This window comes from Manis pentadactyla, chromosome 6, assembly GCF_030020395.1.
Source record: "Manis pentadactyla isolate mManPen7 chromosome 6, mManPen7.hap1, whole genome shotgun sequence".
Taxonomy (NCBI): Eukaryota; Metazoa; Chordata; class Mammalia; order Pholidota; family Manidae; genus Manis; species Manis pentadactyla.
In genome coordinates, this window is record NC_080024.1 from 51,809,031 (window position 1) to 51,826,018 (window position 16,988).

A 16,988-nucleotide genomic window follows, 5' to 3' on the forward strand; every position below is an offset into this window, starting at 1 on the left:
TTACTTTAAGGTAGTTTAAGTGGTAAATGCTTTCTATAGAGAACTATGAATAAATTCGTTTGCATTTGATAAATATCTTTGGTTGATTAAAATATTTAAAAATTAAAAAATTTTAATATATTTAGAATACTACCACCTGTAGAATATAATTTTTAAATTACTGTCAATTGCTAATGGCAGTTGAATGATATTTCTTCATATTGGTTATTTATTTCAGACTTTATTATCAACTTAGGCCCAATTTCCTTTTCAAAAAAATTGTCTGTTGCTGTAAGTCATCAAATTATCATCACAAATGACATCTTAAAAAATTGTATAACCAAGAAAAAAGTTAAAATATCATATACAGCCTACATAATTCAAATTCACATGTTCAGAAATAAGAGATTATTTTTTGGACAGCTCTTTCATACCTGCTTGTGAGCATGGTCGTATGAATTAATGTGATTGTCAAACTCCTGATGCTTATAGTACTGCTTGTCACAGAGTTCACAGTAAAAGTTGGCTTTCAGATCTTCCAGAGCTTTTGCTATAGTGTTCTCCTTCTCAGAATAACCCTAAAAAATAAAATTTAAAGGAAGGAATTAGTTCTCCTCTGAGTTGACTTTGTTCTGCCAGTTGTCAACTTAACATAATAATTAGAAATGAATATAAGGGAAATATAAAGCAAATAGCATTAAACTGAATGAGAAGAATTGTGAGTGAAAGAAAAATGATTAACAGAAGAAGCCAAAATAAATGATGGAAAATAGCAGAACTAGGAGAAGAAAAGCAAACCATACAAAGAAATGGAAGCCCTTACTTAAACAAGTTCCTCAGCTCTGTTAGCATAAAATAAAAAATGAAAATCATATAGTTATACTGACTTAATTTTTGTTTTCTGGCAATTATTACATTAATATAAAACTTCTAAATTCTAAATTCTGAACATCTAAAATGTGTTCTGTTTCAGTAATCCCATGTTGATGCACAATTTATTCATGTTGAGTATTTTAGTTTGCTTGTTTCTGTACATACTGATATTTATGAATCCCAACTGGATTTCGTTTTCATCTTGACCCATATCAATTTAGGTTTAACTTTTAAAACTTCTCTAGTCTTTAGAAAATGAAATTCCTTTGTGCAAATGATTTTCCTAAACTGAAAGGGATTTAATGTATAAGCAGATTGCCTTCCTCATGTTCACAGTAAATAAAGACGGCTATATAATTAAAACCCTGAAAAGAAGAAAAATGTAGTCAGTTATTATTAGCTTTCATTTATGATGCATAAAATAGCAAAATGTTTGTGCCTTTAGGTTTTTTAAAATCTAAATTTACTTGCTGTTTTGTACTTCCTTAAATGTTAACGTTTTCAAACACGAAAAATTTGACATGTTGAAACATCATCCAAGTCTTTTGCTGAAGTGCTGATATGAAGACCTACACTTCAATCGCCACCATAAAATGTATCATGTTTCTAACTTACAGATTCTCTCATACCAAATTCCTTTTAAATTTCAAAATTACTACATATTTAGGCCTCCTGTATGCTATCATACGACATTAATTCTCTCAAGCACTAGGTGTTGAGGTGAAATGACACAGTCCTGAGTATGTCCATTGGCAATTACCCTCTTACTAAATACACAGGCTAGAATGGACTCTGTAAGAATGTTTAAATTGCTTCTACAAAATGAAAAGTGGTTTCCTAATTGTAATTTAATGGTGACTAATACTTTCCTTACTTAATTGTACTACACATTTGTGCATATATCATATATCACAAAGTTCACCATGATTTGTATGTATACCTTGTAGTATACCTTATAGGAATAAAAAAATACATTTGCCATAATATACAAATACATGGCCCACTTTCTCACTTTAAAGACAATGATCCATTGTTCTATCAGTATTATTAACTGCACAGCAAGAAGTGATAAATTGCAAAATCATTAAAATTGTTATATATGATTTATCAATTATTTTACCATTTCTTATCAGACTTGTGAAATCTTCCCTAATATTCTTTTTAATTGCTTCCAATATACTAAGAATGGTTAATTTAAAAAGATGAAATAAATCATATAGACCTAAACTGCTTACTGAATTTTTACAAAATCTTTAAAATAATACTTTGTGGATTAGCCAATTTAAATGAAACAAAAATTAAGTACTATGATTTCATGGCTAAAGTGTGTGAAGCAGAGATAAAATTCCAATCAATATGAGTTACATTATAACGGCAATAGTTTTTTGGCTCAAAGCTGAATTAGCTCTCAGAATAATATTCTTGAACAACAATTTCTTTGCAAACTAGTTGATTCTTCTCATTAATTATAATTATAGTTAAGCTACATCCTTGCTCTAAGTATTTGGTTATTCCTTATTTTAGTGTAAGTTTATTTTTTTCTACTAAGATTGAAATTCTTCCATAGATACAATAATTATTTCCTATTATTCTTTCCACAAAGTGGGACACTTTGAGTAAAGCAAACTGAGATTCTTAGGTAGATTGCATTCATCCAATGTAGTAGCCTTAGCCTAGATCTGAAGAGAAAAAGATATCTAAAAAAATAGCTAACATTTATTCAGTGTTTGTTTAGGGTCAGTGACTGACGCTAAGGCTTTGTTCGTATGTATTAACTCATTTAATCCTGATTGAAATTTTAGAGATGTGTATTCCAGATGTTTCTTCATTTTACAGGTAAGAATACAAAGCAAGGGAAAATTAAATAATTAGCTCAAGGATACTTAGTGAATAAATATGTAGCCCATATTTGAGCTCAAATGATCTGGTCCATAGCATTTCACATTACGTTTAAACTTCTAAGCACATTAAAAAAAAGAGAGAGAGAGCAATATAATAACCGCCACATACCCATCATCCATCACTCAGCTTCAGCAGTTATTAACTTAGGCCCAACTTGTTTTGACATAGCCTATCCTCTCTCACTCCCTTAGCTCTGCCCCAGATAATTTTTAAGGAAATTTTCAAGTTCATATAATGTTATCTGCAAATTGTTCAGTAAAGGATCTTTTTAAAAAACATCATCACAAAACCAGTATCAGATATAAGCAAACAAACAAACAAAAAGAAAAAGCAATCATTCAGTCCTATCATCAAATGTATCCGTAGCTAGGTGCCCTGTCCTTGAGGAATGTGAGCTCCATGAGGACAGGAATTTGTACAAATTTTGGTTACTGCTGTATCTGCAGAGCAGATCTGTAAATGCAGAGCTTTCAACAGATCCCGGCATTGGCCAACAATCAACATGGATATAGGCACTTTTACATGTATTTAACACATGTCAATGTGTTCAAATGACCTCAGTTGTCTAATATTTTTAACTAGTTTGTTCCAAACAGGATTCAAGTAAGGCCCATACATTACCATGATCTGATATGTTTCTTAGTCTCTTTTACATTACAGGTTTCCCCTCTCTTTGTTTTATTCCTCATTGCAATTTATTTTTCAGACTTGTACTGCACAGTTTGAAAAAAAAGTTTCAGAACTATAGAAATGTTATAAGAATATGATATCGAATTCTGGTAAATAAACAAGTAAAATCATTGCTAACATTTTGACATAGGTTTGTCCTCTTGCTTTCTCTCTCATCTTCCTCTACGATATTAAAAGCCACACAGCATAACTGAAGCTAAGGTTGCAATAGATTGTACAGTAAGAAATATTTTCAGGCTACAAGTTTCAAGCTAATATGAACTGCAGTAAGGAGTCAGGGCTGTAATCTAAAAAAATGTTAGTGGAATAGAGGAACTAGTTATTGTATGTGTGTCATAAGGGAAATGAATCATATGTATTGTCACTGATTATAGATTTTTTAAAACATATGTGGACAAAATCAGTCCACATTCGGTGACATGCCCCAATCCCCACAGCCCCTCTCCTTCTTCATTGTGGATGATACTAAAAGAAAGATTGATTGAGATTATAAAACGCAATAAATAATACATTTTTAATGCAGCCTTCCCACTGCAGAACTAATACATCTGAATAAGATGAAAAAGGAGCACAGCTACTCATATATCCTCAGAACATTTCCCCCTGCATCTGGCAAACCCATTCTGCTCAACTTCGTATACAACTTCCATTATGTGTCACTGAATGTGCTGGTAGACAGTGAAGAAAGGCTAAGCTTCTGGTAGCTAGTCAGGTTATCGAAACCCATCACATCTGACATATATATTTAAAAGAGTAAAGGATAAATCTTTACTTTCAGGAAAGCAAGATTTTTCTTATATGCAACCTTAGCAAGAGCACAGTGCAATATACTTTGCAGATCAGTGCACTGAAACAGAATTCATGGTTTATCAAACACCATAGGGCCATTTCATCTAACCTCTATTAAAAAATGAGGAGTTCTAAAGTAGGACTTTGAAGAGACAGAACTTTCTTCTCCAAAATGACATATATGGTGGCTTCAGCATAACATAGGGTGTCAAATAATATTCGGCTTCTTTTAAAATGTAACTGTAACTGGATGCATTGTCCTTGAGGAATGTGAGCTCCATAAGGACAGGAATTTTTTTGTTGTTCTTGTTGTTTTTTTATTAAGGTAACATTGATATACACTCTTATGAAGATTTCACCAGAAAAACAATGTGATTATTACATTCACCCTTATTATAGAGTAGCCCCCCCCTGCCCCATTGCAGTCACTGTACATCAGTGTAGTAAGATGCCAGAGTCCCTACCTGTCTTCCCTGTGCTACACTGTCTTCCCTGTGACAGCACACACACCATGTGCATGAATCATGATACCCCAAAATCCCATTCTCTCTCCCTTCAAACCCGCCCTCCCCCACACCTCCCCTTTGGTAACCGCTAGTTACTTCTTGGAGTTTGTGAGTCTGCTGCTGTTTTGTTCCTTCAGTTTTGCTTCGTTGTATTCCACAGATGGTTTCCCTCATTTCGTATTTGTCTTTCTCTGCCTGACTTATTTCACTAAGTATAATACTCTCTAGTTCCATCCATGTTCTTGCAAATGGTAAGATTTGTTTCTTTCTAATGGTTGAATAGTATTCCACTGTGTGTATGTACCAATTTTTTTTATCCATTCATTTACCGATGGACACTTAAGTTGTTTCCATATTTTGGCTATTGTAAATAGTGCTGCAATAAACACAGGGGTGCATATGTCTTTTTGAGTCTAAAGAGATGTTTTCTTTGGGTAAATTCCTGGGAGTGGAATTCCTGGGTCAAATGGTATTTCTATTTTTAGTTTTTGAGGAACCTCCATATTGCTTTCCACAATGGTTGAACTAGTTTATATTCCCACCAGCAGTGTAGGAGGGTTTCCAATTCTGCACATCCTTGCCAGCATTTGTTGTTCTTAGTCTTTTTGATGTTGGCCATCCTAACTGGTGTGAGCTGATATCTCATTGTGGTTTTAATTTGCATTTACCTGATAATTAGCAATGTGGAGCATCTTTTCATGCACCTGTTGGCCATTTTAATTTCTTCTTTGGAGAAGTGTAGTCCAATTTGTTCATTTATGCTTTTGTTTTCCATGCATGAGCAGATGCTTTCAGGAAAAAGTTGTTTATGTTTATATTCAAGAGATTTTTGGCATTGTTTTCTTCTAAGAGTTTTATGTTTTCATAACTTACATTCAGGTCTTTGATTCATTTTGAGTTTAATTTTTTGTATGGGGTTAGACAATAATCAAGTTTCATTCTCTGACATGTAGCTGTCCAGTTTTGCCAACACCAGTTGTTAAAGAGGCTGTCATTTCCCCATTGTATGTCTGTGGCTTCTTTATCATATTGACCATATAAGCTTGGGTTTTTATCTGGGCTCTCTAGTCTGTTCCATTGTTCTATGGCTTTGTGCTTGTGCCAGTAACAAGTTGTCTCAGTTACTGTGGCTTTGTAGTAGAGCTTGAAGTCAGGGAGCATAAACCCTCTAGCTTTATTCTTCCTTCTCAGGATTACTTTGGCTATTCAGGATCTTTTGCGGTTCCATATGAATTTTAGAAATATTTGCTCAAGTTTGTTGAAGAATGCTGTTGGTATTTTGATAAGGATTGCATTGAATCTGTAGATTTCTTTAGGCAGAATGGCCATTTTGACAATATTAATTCTTCCTATCCATGAGCACAGGATGTGTTTCCATTCATTTATATCTTCTTTAATTTCTCTCATGAGTGTCCTATGATTTTCAGAGTATAGTTCTTTTACTTCCTTGATTAGGTTTATTCCTAGGTATTTTATTCTTTTTGATGAATGGAATTGTTTTCCTGATTTCTCTTGCTAGTTCAACATAAGTGTATAGGAATGCAACAGATTTCTGTGTATTGATTTTGAATCCTGTAACTTTGCTGCATTCAGATATTAGATCTAGTCATTTTGGAGTGGATTCTTTAGGGATTTTTATGTACAATATCATGTCATCTGCAAACAGAGACAGTTTAACTTCTTCATTGCCAGTCTGGATGCCTTTTATTTCTTTGTGTTGTCTGATTGCCATGGCTAGGACCTCCAGTACTATGCTGAATAAAAGTGGGGAGAGTGGACATCCTTGTCTTGTTCCCAGTCTTAAAGGAAAAGCTTTCAGCTTCTCCCTGTTAACTATGATGTTGGCCCTGGTTTTGTCATATATGGTACTTATTATGTTGAGGTACTTGCCCTCTATACCTATTTTGTTGAGATTTTTTATCATGAATGGATGTTGAATTTTGTCAAATGCTTTTTCAGCATCTATGGAGATGATCACGTGGTTTTGCCCTTCTTTTTGTTGCTATGGTGGATGATGCTGATGGATTTTAGAATGTTGTACCATCCTTGCATCCATTGAATACATCCTACTGTATCATGATGGATGATCTTTTTGATGTATTTTTGAATTCGGTTTGCTAACATTTTTTTGAGTTGAGTATTTTTGCATCTATGTTCATCAGGGATATTGGTCTGTAATTTTCTTTTTTGGGGTGTCTTTGCCTGGTTTTGGTATTAGAGTGATGCTGGCCTTGTAGAATGAGATTGGGAGTATTCCCTCCTCCTCTACTTTTTGGAAAATATTAAGGAGGATGGGTATTAGGTCTTCACTAAGAGTTTGATAAAATTCAGCAGTGAAGCGTTCTTGTCCAGGTGTTTTGTTTATAGGTAGTCTTTTGATTACCAATTCAATTCATTGCTGGTAATTGGTCAATTCAGATTTTCTGATTCTTCCTGGGTCAGCCTTGAAAGGTTGTACTTTTCTACAAAGTTGTTCATTTATTCTAGGTTTTCCAGTTTGTTAGCATATAATTTTTCTAAATATTCTCTAATAATTCTTTGTATTTATGTGGTGTCCATAGTGATTTTTCCTTTCTCATTTCTGATTCTGTTTATGTTTGTAGACTCTCTTTTTTTCTTGATAAGTCTGGATAGGAGTTTATCTATTTTGTTTATTTTCTTGAAGAACCAACTCCTGCTTTTATAAATTTTTCTGTTTTTTATTCCTCTTTATTTATTTCTGCTCTAATCTTTATTATATCCCTCCTACTGACTTTGGGTCTCATTTGTTCTTTTTCTATTTTCATTAATTGTGAGATTAGACTGTTCATATGGGATTGTTCTTCTTTCCTGAGGTACACCTGTATTGCAATATACTTCCCTCTTAGCACAACCTTCACTGTGTTCCACAGACTTTGTTATATTGAATTATTGTCATCATATTTCTCCATATATTGCTTGATCTCTGTTTTTATTCAGTCATTGATCCATTGGTTATTTAGGAGCATGTTGTTAAGCCTCCACATATTTGTGAACTTGTTTGTTTTCCTTGTATAATTTTTTTCTAGTTTCATACCTTTGTGTTGTGAGAAGCTGGTTTGTCCAATTTCAATCTTTTTAATTTACTGAGGCTCTTTTTGTGGCCTAGTATATGGTTTATTTTTTAAAATGTTCCATGTGCCCTTGAGAAGAATGTGTATCCTTTTGCTTTTGAATGCAGGGTTCTGTAGATGTCTGTTAGGTCCATCTGTTCTAATGTGTTGTTCAGTGCCTCTGTCTCCTCACTTATTTTCTTTCTGGTTGATCTGTCCTTTGGAGTGAGTGGTGTGTTGAACTCTCCTAAAATGAATGCATTACATTCTATTTATCCCTTTAATTCTGTTAGTATTTCTTTCACATAAGTAGGTGCTCCTGTGTTGGGTTTATAGATATTTGTAATGGTTATATCCTCTTGTTGGACTGAACCCTTTATTATTATGTAATGTTCTTCTTTGTCTCTTGTGACTTTCTTTGTTTTGAAGTCTATGTTTTTTGATAAAAGTACTACAACTCCTGCTTTTTTCTCCCTATTAGTTGCATGAAATATATTTTTCCATCCCTTCACTTTTAGTCTGTGTATGTCTATGGGGTTGAAGTGAGTCTCTTGAAGTCACTTTTAGTCTGTGTATATCTTTGGGTTTGAAGTGCATCTGCAGAATATAGATGGTTCTTGTTTTTTTTATCCATTCAGTGACTCTATGTCTTTTAATTGGTACATGTAGACCATTTTCATTTAGGGTGATTATCGATAGGTATGTACTTATCGCCATTGCAGGCTTTAGGTTCGTGGTTACCAAAGGTTCAAGGGTAATTCCCTTACTATCTAAGAGTCTAATTTAACTCACTTAGGATGCTATTACAAATACAACCTAAAGGTTCTTTTTTTTTTTCCTCCTTTTTCTTCCTCCTCCAGTCTTTATATATTAAGTATCATATTCTGTACTCTTTGTCTATCCCTTGACTGACTTTGGGGTAGTTGCTTTGATTTTGCATCTGCTTAGTAATTAATTGTTCTTCTTTCTTTACGGTGGTTTTATTTCTCTGGTGACAGCTACATAGCCTTAGGAACACTTCCATCTATAGCAGCCCCTCCAAAATACACTATAGAGGTGGTTTGTCAGAGGTAAATTCTCTGAGGACAGGAATTTTCACAAGTATTGGTTACTGCTGTGTCTCCAGAGCTTTTAACAGAATCCAACATTGGCCGACAATCAATATGCATATAGATGCTTTTACATGTATATAAAAAGCAAACAGAACATAACCCTGCAGCCCCAGGTCTGCAATATGATTAAGAGAGTTGTGCCTATGCTTGGGTTTGTGGTACCCAGTCAACCAGGGAACACCTTAGAGACTAATATCAGGTTCTGCTATGTACAAATTACTATTACTAAATAGTAGTTGTAATCATATATCACAGTGTAATATTTCTGCTAGATATACTCTATTTAGAGTAGTTAAAATTACAAAGATACAAATAGGTTGGGTACTGTTAATACATAATTATTTTCAATACTGGAAAGGAATATTTGTAAGTAATTAATACTTAAAAGTTACAAACTTTTTGGTGTTTTTTATGACTGCCTTGCTGACAAGCTACATTTTTATTTTCTACAATACTTTAAGATATTATTCTTCAGTTCTAAACTCTTCAATAGTGGCCCATTATTATTAGAATAAATATTCTTATAATGATCAACAAGTCTTACTCAACCTGGTTGCTGCCTACATCCCATCATCAACTTCTATTGCTCTATCTCACTTTGCTTTAGTTACTTTTATTTCTTTAATGTTTCTGAAACTTTCTTAATTATATACCCACTTTGACACTTGGACTTGCTTATTATTCTCTTGGAAGGTTCTTACACCACATATTTGTGTGAAACACTTATTCATTTCTAGCAGATCTCTGCTAAAATGCTGTTTGCTCAAAGATGACATCCCTTGTCATCTGAGATGATAAACACTTTTGGTTTTATGTTTACTTCCCCTTTTTTATCATAAAAGTTTCAGATGTACAACTTTATTATTCGGCATCTATACACACTACAAAAGGATTTCACCACAAGTCTACTCACCATCCTTCACCAAACAGTTGACCCTCTTCAGCCATTTCACCTAACCCCCTAGCCCCCATCCCCTCTGGTTACCACTAGTCTGTTCTCTGTATCCATGAGTTTGTTTTTGTCTTATTTGTTCATTTGCTTTGTTTATTTAGAGTCCAAATATGAGTGAAATCATATGTCATTTGTCTTTGTCTGACCACTCCACTTAGCATAATTCCCTCAAGACCCATCCATGTTGTCACAAATGGCAAGATTATATTCTTTTAATGGCTTTCGATCTTTTAGCTTTCCTTTTAATGTGAAGAAGAGAAAGTTTATTCAGAAAGCAAACAGCTATAGAACACCTTTGGGCACTGGAGTCTGAAAGCTATATTAACAATAAGGGAGAGATAGAGTACAAAAGAAGGCATTCAGAAAAAATGATGTTAGTTTTTATCTGATTTAAATCCCTTCCCTATTAGGCAAGACGGCAACCATTTCTGGGTAACAAAAGCTGTGCAAGTGCCTCAAAATATATCTCGTTCTGTTTTTAAAGGCTAGGTTCTATTATCTCAAAGGCTGAAATATGGATAAAAAGGTGATTTTGAGGACTATAGAAGGGGCAAGAAGGGATGAGTCAGAACATTACAATTGTATCAAAAGTCACAGATGTATTGAACACAATTACAATAAACCATGTACATTTAAACATGAACTTTTTTTTTTAAGGATTCCACAGAAATACAAACTCATCTGTACCACCATGAAAGGCAGAGACAAAATACTGAAAAGGCTGTGTATTGACTATTGTTTCTCTATATACAACTTCGGGTGAGCTAAATTAAGTACAACCCAAAAGCAAGGACAAAATACACCTTCCGTCCGCATTTATGAGAATTGGAGTAAATTTAAAGGTGTTTTTCAAAATTGTAACTCTTTTCAGAATTAATTTCAAAGCAAGAGGATTCATTCATTGGGTTTTACCTATTTCTCTTCTGTTATTTCGGTGATAACAGCCACCCCATAATTAGCATGGCTTCTATTGATAGAACCTGTTCATGTAAAGGAAGGATGAATCCCCAAGCCTCAGCTGTCAGAGAACAGTCTTGTCCACCCTCACTTGGCTATACTTATCAACATGATTTATCCTCAGAGATAATCTGTTTCTTTCTTCATCCATGTATTTTGCAGGAAGTCCTAGACTGTGACTAGTACTTATAAGACCTTCTGGTTGACTTAAACCAGCATTTGGTATAATTTCAGAAGGTACCATAAAATTCAGTTAGACTTTTCCCTTCATGTTAGGGAGGATCTGAGGGACAGCATGTTTTAATAGTTGGCTGAAATTTAACATCACCCTGCAGTGTCCCTGCACATAAAGCAAGGTGGTGGTAGATCTCATTTTCAAGGCAAACCAGAAAAAGTATATCAAGTTCTCTGAAGCTGAATGCTAGCTGAGGTATGTAGGATTCTAGTTCACATATGTAAAGTCTCATTCATATGTATATATATAATTCCAACATGGAAATGCTATATAAATACATTCTGCAGAATCCCAGTATAAAATATGAGTAGTAGTAAGTTTAGGGTTCTTACTTCAGCTTAGAAATCTCTTAAATTTATAGTCAGCAACCATTTCTCTTGAGTGGTAGAAGAAAAGCATGTATTATTGTGACACATATTTGTTACTGTCTCAGTTATAATAGTAAGCTAGAGTGAGACAGCAGTTTCTCTAGTAAATTGTCTCACTGGTTATCTTAGCTTGAGTTCTACTAGAAATAGAAACTGAGACAAGGAGCTAAATTTAAGTGGCTTATTTGAGAGCTCAGGAAAGACTGGTAGAAGATTGACAAAGAGAGAGTGAATAGGAGGCTGGTACAGATTTCTGGTTTCAGCTCTGAAACGTAAAGAGCTTGAAAGTTATCATTCCTGTTGGTACAATAAAAACAATGTATGGAAAATGAAAATCAATTATTTTTCTTGTAAGTGTCATAAAACAGAGCTCACAGGGTAAGTCACCACTTTAAAATCTGAAGGGACAAGCACATTCAGAGATACAGCAACTATTATCTTGCTTACTTGGATTAGAAACTGCTATAGCCATGAACTGATAGGAATTTTTAAATGTTAACTTGATGAATTTCTGTAGGCTGGTCTGATTTTGTTCTAGTTTGTGAGACAGATTGATTTTGGTCTAGTCTGTGAGACAGAAACTCTTGATGGCTACAACAATCTTAGAGGGACACCAAACACTTTTGCAGGCTTTCCTTTTATGAATGCCACAGGTTCTTATGATGATAATCTGAGAAAGCATCCTTTGTATGCCTGAAAGGTGGATGAGAAGAATAACTACTGTGTTATAAGCCAAGAGCCTCCTTTGTAAGCTGCTCCTAGAGGATAGGGTATTTCCACATCTCCATTCAAATACCTTATCCAAGCCAGGGAAAGGAATTTACTATCCTGTAGTCTTCCTGACTCATATAATTTTGGAGGCAAGATTGCTGAGGTCACAGATTCAAGAAAATAGAGTGGGAATTCTATAGCCTTTACCCCAAACCCCAAGAAAGTGTAGGAACCTGGGAGTCAGAGAGAAAAAGAAACTAAACACAAGAGAAACACATATGATGGCTACAGCCCTGAGACATAGATGTATTAAAGGATTAGTATATAATTGAAAAGTTGTAGATTACTCCTTCTCCCCCACACCCCAGCTACAAGACTGTATAATAATAGTGGATTAGAGTTGAGATGGTTGCACAATACACACTGTCTCCGAGGAAGTATATATATGTGAGCACAAAGATAAAAAGACACACACAATCAAGGACACCAGAGGAGTTGTTAGTTCCTTGCATTTGTAGCTACAGAAAGTTTAGACACAGCCAACACCTAGACAGATTGACAGAAATATACTAAAGGTCTGTTTACTTCAGTTCGTATTACCTGATTCATGTCCAGATTTCAATAAAAAATTACAAAGTATTCTAAATGTAAGAAAAGAAAAAAAACAGTCTGAGGAGAAAGGGCAAGCACCAGAACAAGGCTCAGATCTCAGATGGGCGTTGGAGTTCTCGGAGTCATTTAAAATGACTCTGATTAATATGTTAAAATCCATAGTGGCAAAAGTAGACACCATGCAAGAAGAGACAGGTTATGTAAACAGAGATTAAAATTCTAAGAATTAAATGAAAGTGATAGTGATCAAAATAGCTTAAAAGAAATGAAGATTTCCTTCAGTGGATTCATCAGTAGACATGGTACAGAAGAAAGAATCAATTAAATTGAAGATATGTCACTATAATCTTACCAAATTGAAATGCAGAGAAGAAGGAAGGAAGAAAAAGAACATCCAAGCACTACAGCATAATATCAAAAAGTATAACATACATGTGTTTGCAGAAGAGAGAATGGAACAGAAGAAATATTTTAAATAATAATGGCTGAAAAATTTTCCAGTTAACAGATGCCAAACTGTACATACCTAGGGAGCTCAGAAAAATCCAAAAGGATATAAATAACAGTACAACAGTAATAATCACTTTGACATACATATTTATACAGCAAAAAATCAAGGACAAAGAGAAAATATTCAATTCAGATTTCAAAAGAGGAAAGGAAAAAAAGCCTTATTTACAAAGAAATAAGGGTAATAATTACACCAGAATTTTCATCAGAAACCACACAAATCAGAAGATAGTGAAATGGTAGACTGAAAAGTCTAAAGTGTTGAAAGGAAAAATAAAACAAAACAAAACCCACACCAATGTAGAATGAAACATGGCAGCTCTTACACCAGCCATATCAATAACCACTTTAAATATGAATGGTCTAATTACACCAAATAAAAGATAAAGATTGTCAGAGTAGATTAAAAAGAAAAAGTAGACTAACTACATGTTGTCTACAAGAAACCATTTTTAAAAATAAAGACTCAGGTTAAAGGTAAAGGGATGGGAGCCAGTAAAGATTGTGTTACAAAGAAATTACTATACAGGCAAATTTTCCAACTTGTTCTTACTGGAAACTAGAACCTAGTGAAGAACACAAACCTCAGAGCTTTTGTATTCATGAGGCACAGGAGCTATGCTAATTATCCAACAAATCCCTTTAATATATATATATATTCACTACTTGATATTACATTATGTATCTATGTTTTTGGTAGACCACACTATTTGATTGAGTAGAAAAGGTTTGAAATACTGAAGAAGGACACACATTTTTTTCTACTGAGATTTAAAGGCTTAATACTTACAGTCTTAGCTATATAAATATTTGTGCAAAATTTAATGTATTTTATAAAACAATTTTCTAAAGGGTGTTTTTAATACTGTAATATAAATCAACACCGATAATTTTACATGAAGTTATGGTTTCCTGAAGCAATGGCAGGAAGAACTGCCACACCCAGAAGTACAAATATCTGCCCTTCATAATAACTGATCAGACAATATAAAACCATTCAATCCATTCATTCAGCATTTATGGAGTACCTATAGGTATTATGTGCATCCTAGATACAAGTATACATAAAATAATATGTTTCATATTAATAACATTACGTTAGAGATGAACAAAGGACAGCTTTATGATATATGTAAGTGCTATAGAAATTTAGAACTCCAAAGAAGGCTAAGGAGTACAGTGGTGATCAAATTCTTCCAGTTGAGAAATCAGTGTAGTCTTCAAATTAATGCCTAATTCACTGAAAACTGAATAGGTGTCAGCAGGTAAAGAAGGGAGCAGTGGATTTTATATTCAAAGAAAAGTAATTGTACATAGAACCGTAAAATACTACACTTTTGAAAAACTGCAAATGGTCTGACGTGGCTGGAGAATTTGATGTATGTTGCAGAGAAGGAAGAGGAACATTAGCAGTGCCAACTAAAAAAGACAGGACACCGGGCAGATTATGAAGATGTCTTAATGTATACTAACAAGTCAGAACGTTTATAAAAGCTGTCAGAGAAGTCAGTAAAGATTTTTAAGCAAGGAAGAATGTTCATCAGATTCACATTTAGCAAACAGACTGGACTACAGGGTAGAGTATGAAATAGGAATGGAGTTAACACTGGAAGCAAAGAGGTTTATTAGGATATTTTCTAGGTGTAAAAAAGTAAAATCCTTAATAAAAGGAGCAGTAACCAGGGCAAAGATGATGAAAAGACACCTGAAAATTTGAACCATAACCACAGGAGATTTTGACTGATGAAATGAAGGATACAGAAGAGAATATTTCCAGTTGAATGATGGAGACAGGGGCCAAGTTCTTCAACAATGAGTGATTGGGAGCTAAGAAAGTGTATATTCTGAGTACTTCTTTTAAAAAGGAAAGGATATTAACTACTCATTTCAGGGATGACTGCTCTTTTGAATCTACAGAAGTGCTCTTGAGTTTTGTGAAAATGTCAATTTCCTAGACCTTGAATATGAGTTATTTAATATTTTCTGTTACTTAGGTTTGAGTTCATTCAATTATAATGTTTTCCTATATATCAATTCTTATTCTTTGTTTTCATTCCTAGATATTTAAAAACAGCACAGACAATAAATTAAAAAGTTCATAACTACTTCTTTATTATTAAATAATAATAAACTTAAAAGGATATAATAAACATTTTAAGAATCAACATATACCCTAGATCTTGTTATACCCATTCAATAAAGATACTTTCTCTGTCTGCTTAATTGGACTGGAATGGTCCATGACTAAATTCAACAAGGGCTACTTGAAGACTAAGATGGTACTGTGGATTTTTTGGATTAGATGAAAAATGTGTCTATTTTCTAATGCTGTAGTTTGGGAAGGAAAGATCGAAGAAGTTTTGCATATATGTTAAAATAGATATTACTTAAAATGATGGTCACATGGAAAAGGAGAGATAAAAGCACCTGTGAGATTGTGTGTATGTGCATGCAAATTTCAAGAAAAGGAAAAGATGAATTCCTAATTAATTTTAGGCTAGTTTTATTACTTCCTAAAGCCTTACATTTCTTTTGTTTTCTTTTTTCATTTTCTGGCTACAAAATGAAACTGTCTTGCTGAGAACAAAATAAGGTAAAATAATAGACTTGAAAACTTCTAGCTTTATGCATTTTTAGAAAATATTTTCTCAAAAAGTAAGCATGACATTGTAGGTGTCACATCACAGGAGTTCCCTAGATGCCTTGCAAAGATCATAATGCAACCACAGCTTCAATTTAAAGAGGAACACTATACTGAGACCTGCTGTCCCTTCCATTAGTGCCAGCGGGTTCTGCCCCTGTGGTTAATTCTGCTTTGTCTTCAACTCTAAATGGGAGTGATAGTCTGTACATTTGATACATTGTTAGCACAGCAGGGAAATCCCATTTGGAAATAATCATATGTTTCAGATAACCAAAAAAAAAGGGATATTTTGCAAAAAAGAAGCATTTTAACTTGAAAAACTTACAACTAAAACTGGAGTGGAGAACACATGATGCGGGAAGGAAAGACATTAGCATTTATTGATGGCCACAAATGAGCCCCACACTCAGTTATCTTATCCCTGACAATATGACTCTTCAGGTGAATATTTTTAGCCCCATTTTACCTAGAAGGGTAAGGATGATTGGCCCAAGACCTTATACCGTGTAATGTGGGTCTGACTTTTAGCTGGATCTTGCTGAGCTACCTACCAACCCTCTTTCTATGCCTGACACTGTTCTCTAGGGGGCATATGGCCTAAATAATTAACACAGCAAAAATACATATAACAGATTTTAAAAGAAATGAAAAGTTTAAGACTTAAGTACTGTTTGTTAAAATATAAATTTAATTAAAATGTAAGCATATGATAACCAAAACACTTAGTCCTATCTTTTAATTTAAATGTGTAATTGACGGTCAGCTGGTATATTTTACGAGGTTGTCATTTTAAATAGAAACATTTATATAAGGCTATACAAGTGCTACAACACAAGTACAGTAATTTAAGGAGTAGATCAGTGATAGTTTTGCTTAACCATTGTAGGTTGTTTAAATTCATTAAAGACTATAACATGTCATAGATTGAAGTGGCATTAATTAAATAATGGAAACACTATGATGATTTAAAAAATTTATAAAGTTTAGTTGTAAGTAAACACTAATCAAAGTGTAGTAAAAATATCATTTTAAAATATGGCATTGGTGTTCTTTTAGGTAAAAGAACAGTATTTACTT

At 33.8% G+C, this 16,988-nt stretch overlaps 1 protein-coding gene across 1 annotated transcript in view; it reads right to left on the reverse strand.

Moving 5' to 3' along the window:
• Positions 1-16,988, reverse strand: part of ZNF804A (zinc finger protein 804A) — a 334,279-nt gene that overhangs the window by 71,087 nt on the left and 246,204 nt on the right. Inside the window, exon 2 of the mRNA XM_036879476.2 lies at positions 414-557. Coding sequence (XP_036735371.2) covers positions 414-557 — 144 coding nt within the window. The remainder of the gene's footprint in view (positions 1-413; positions 558-16,988) is intronic.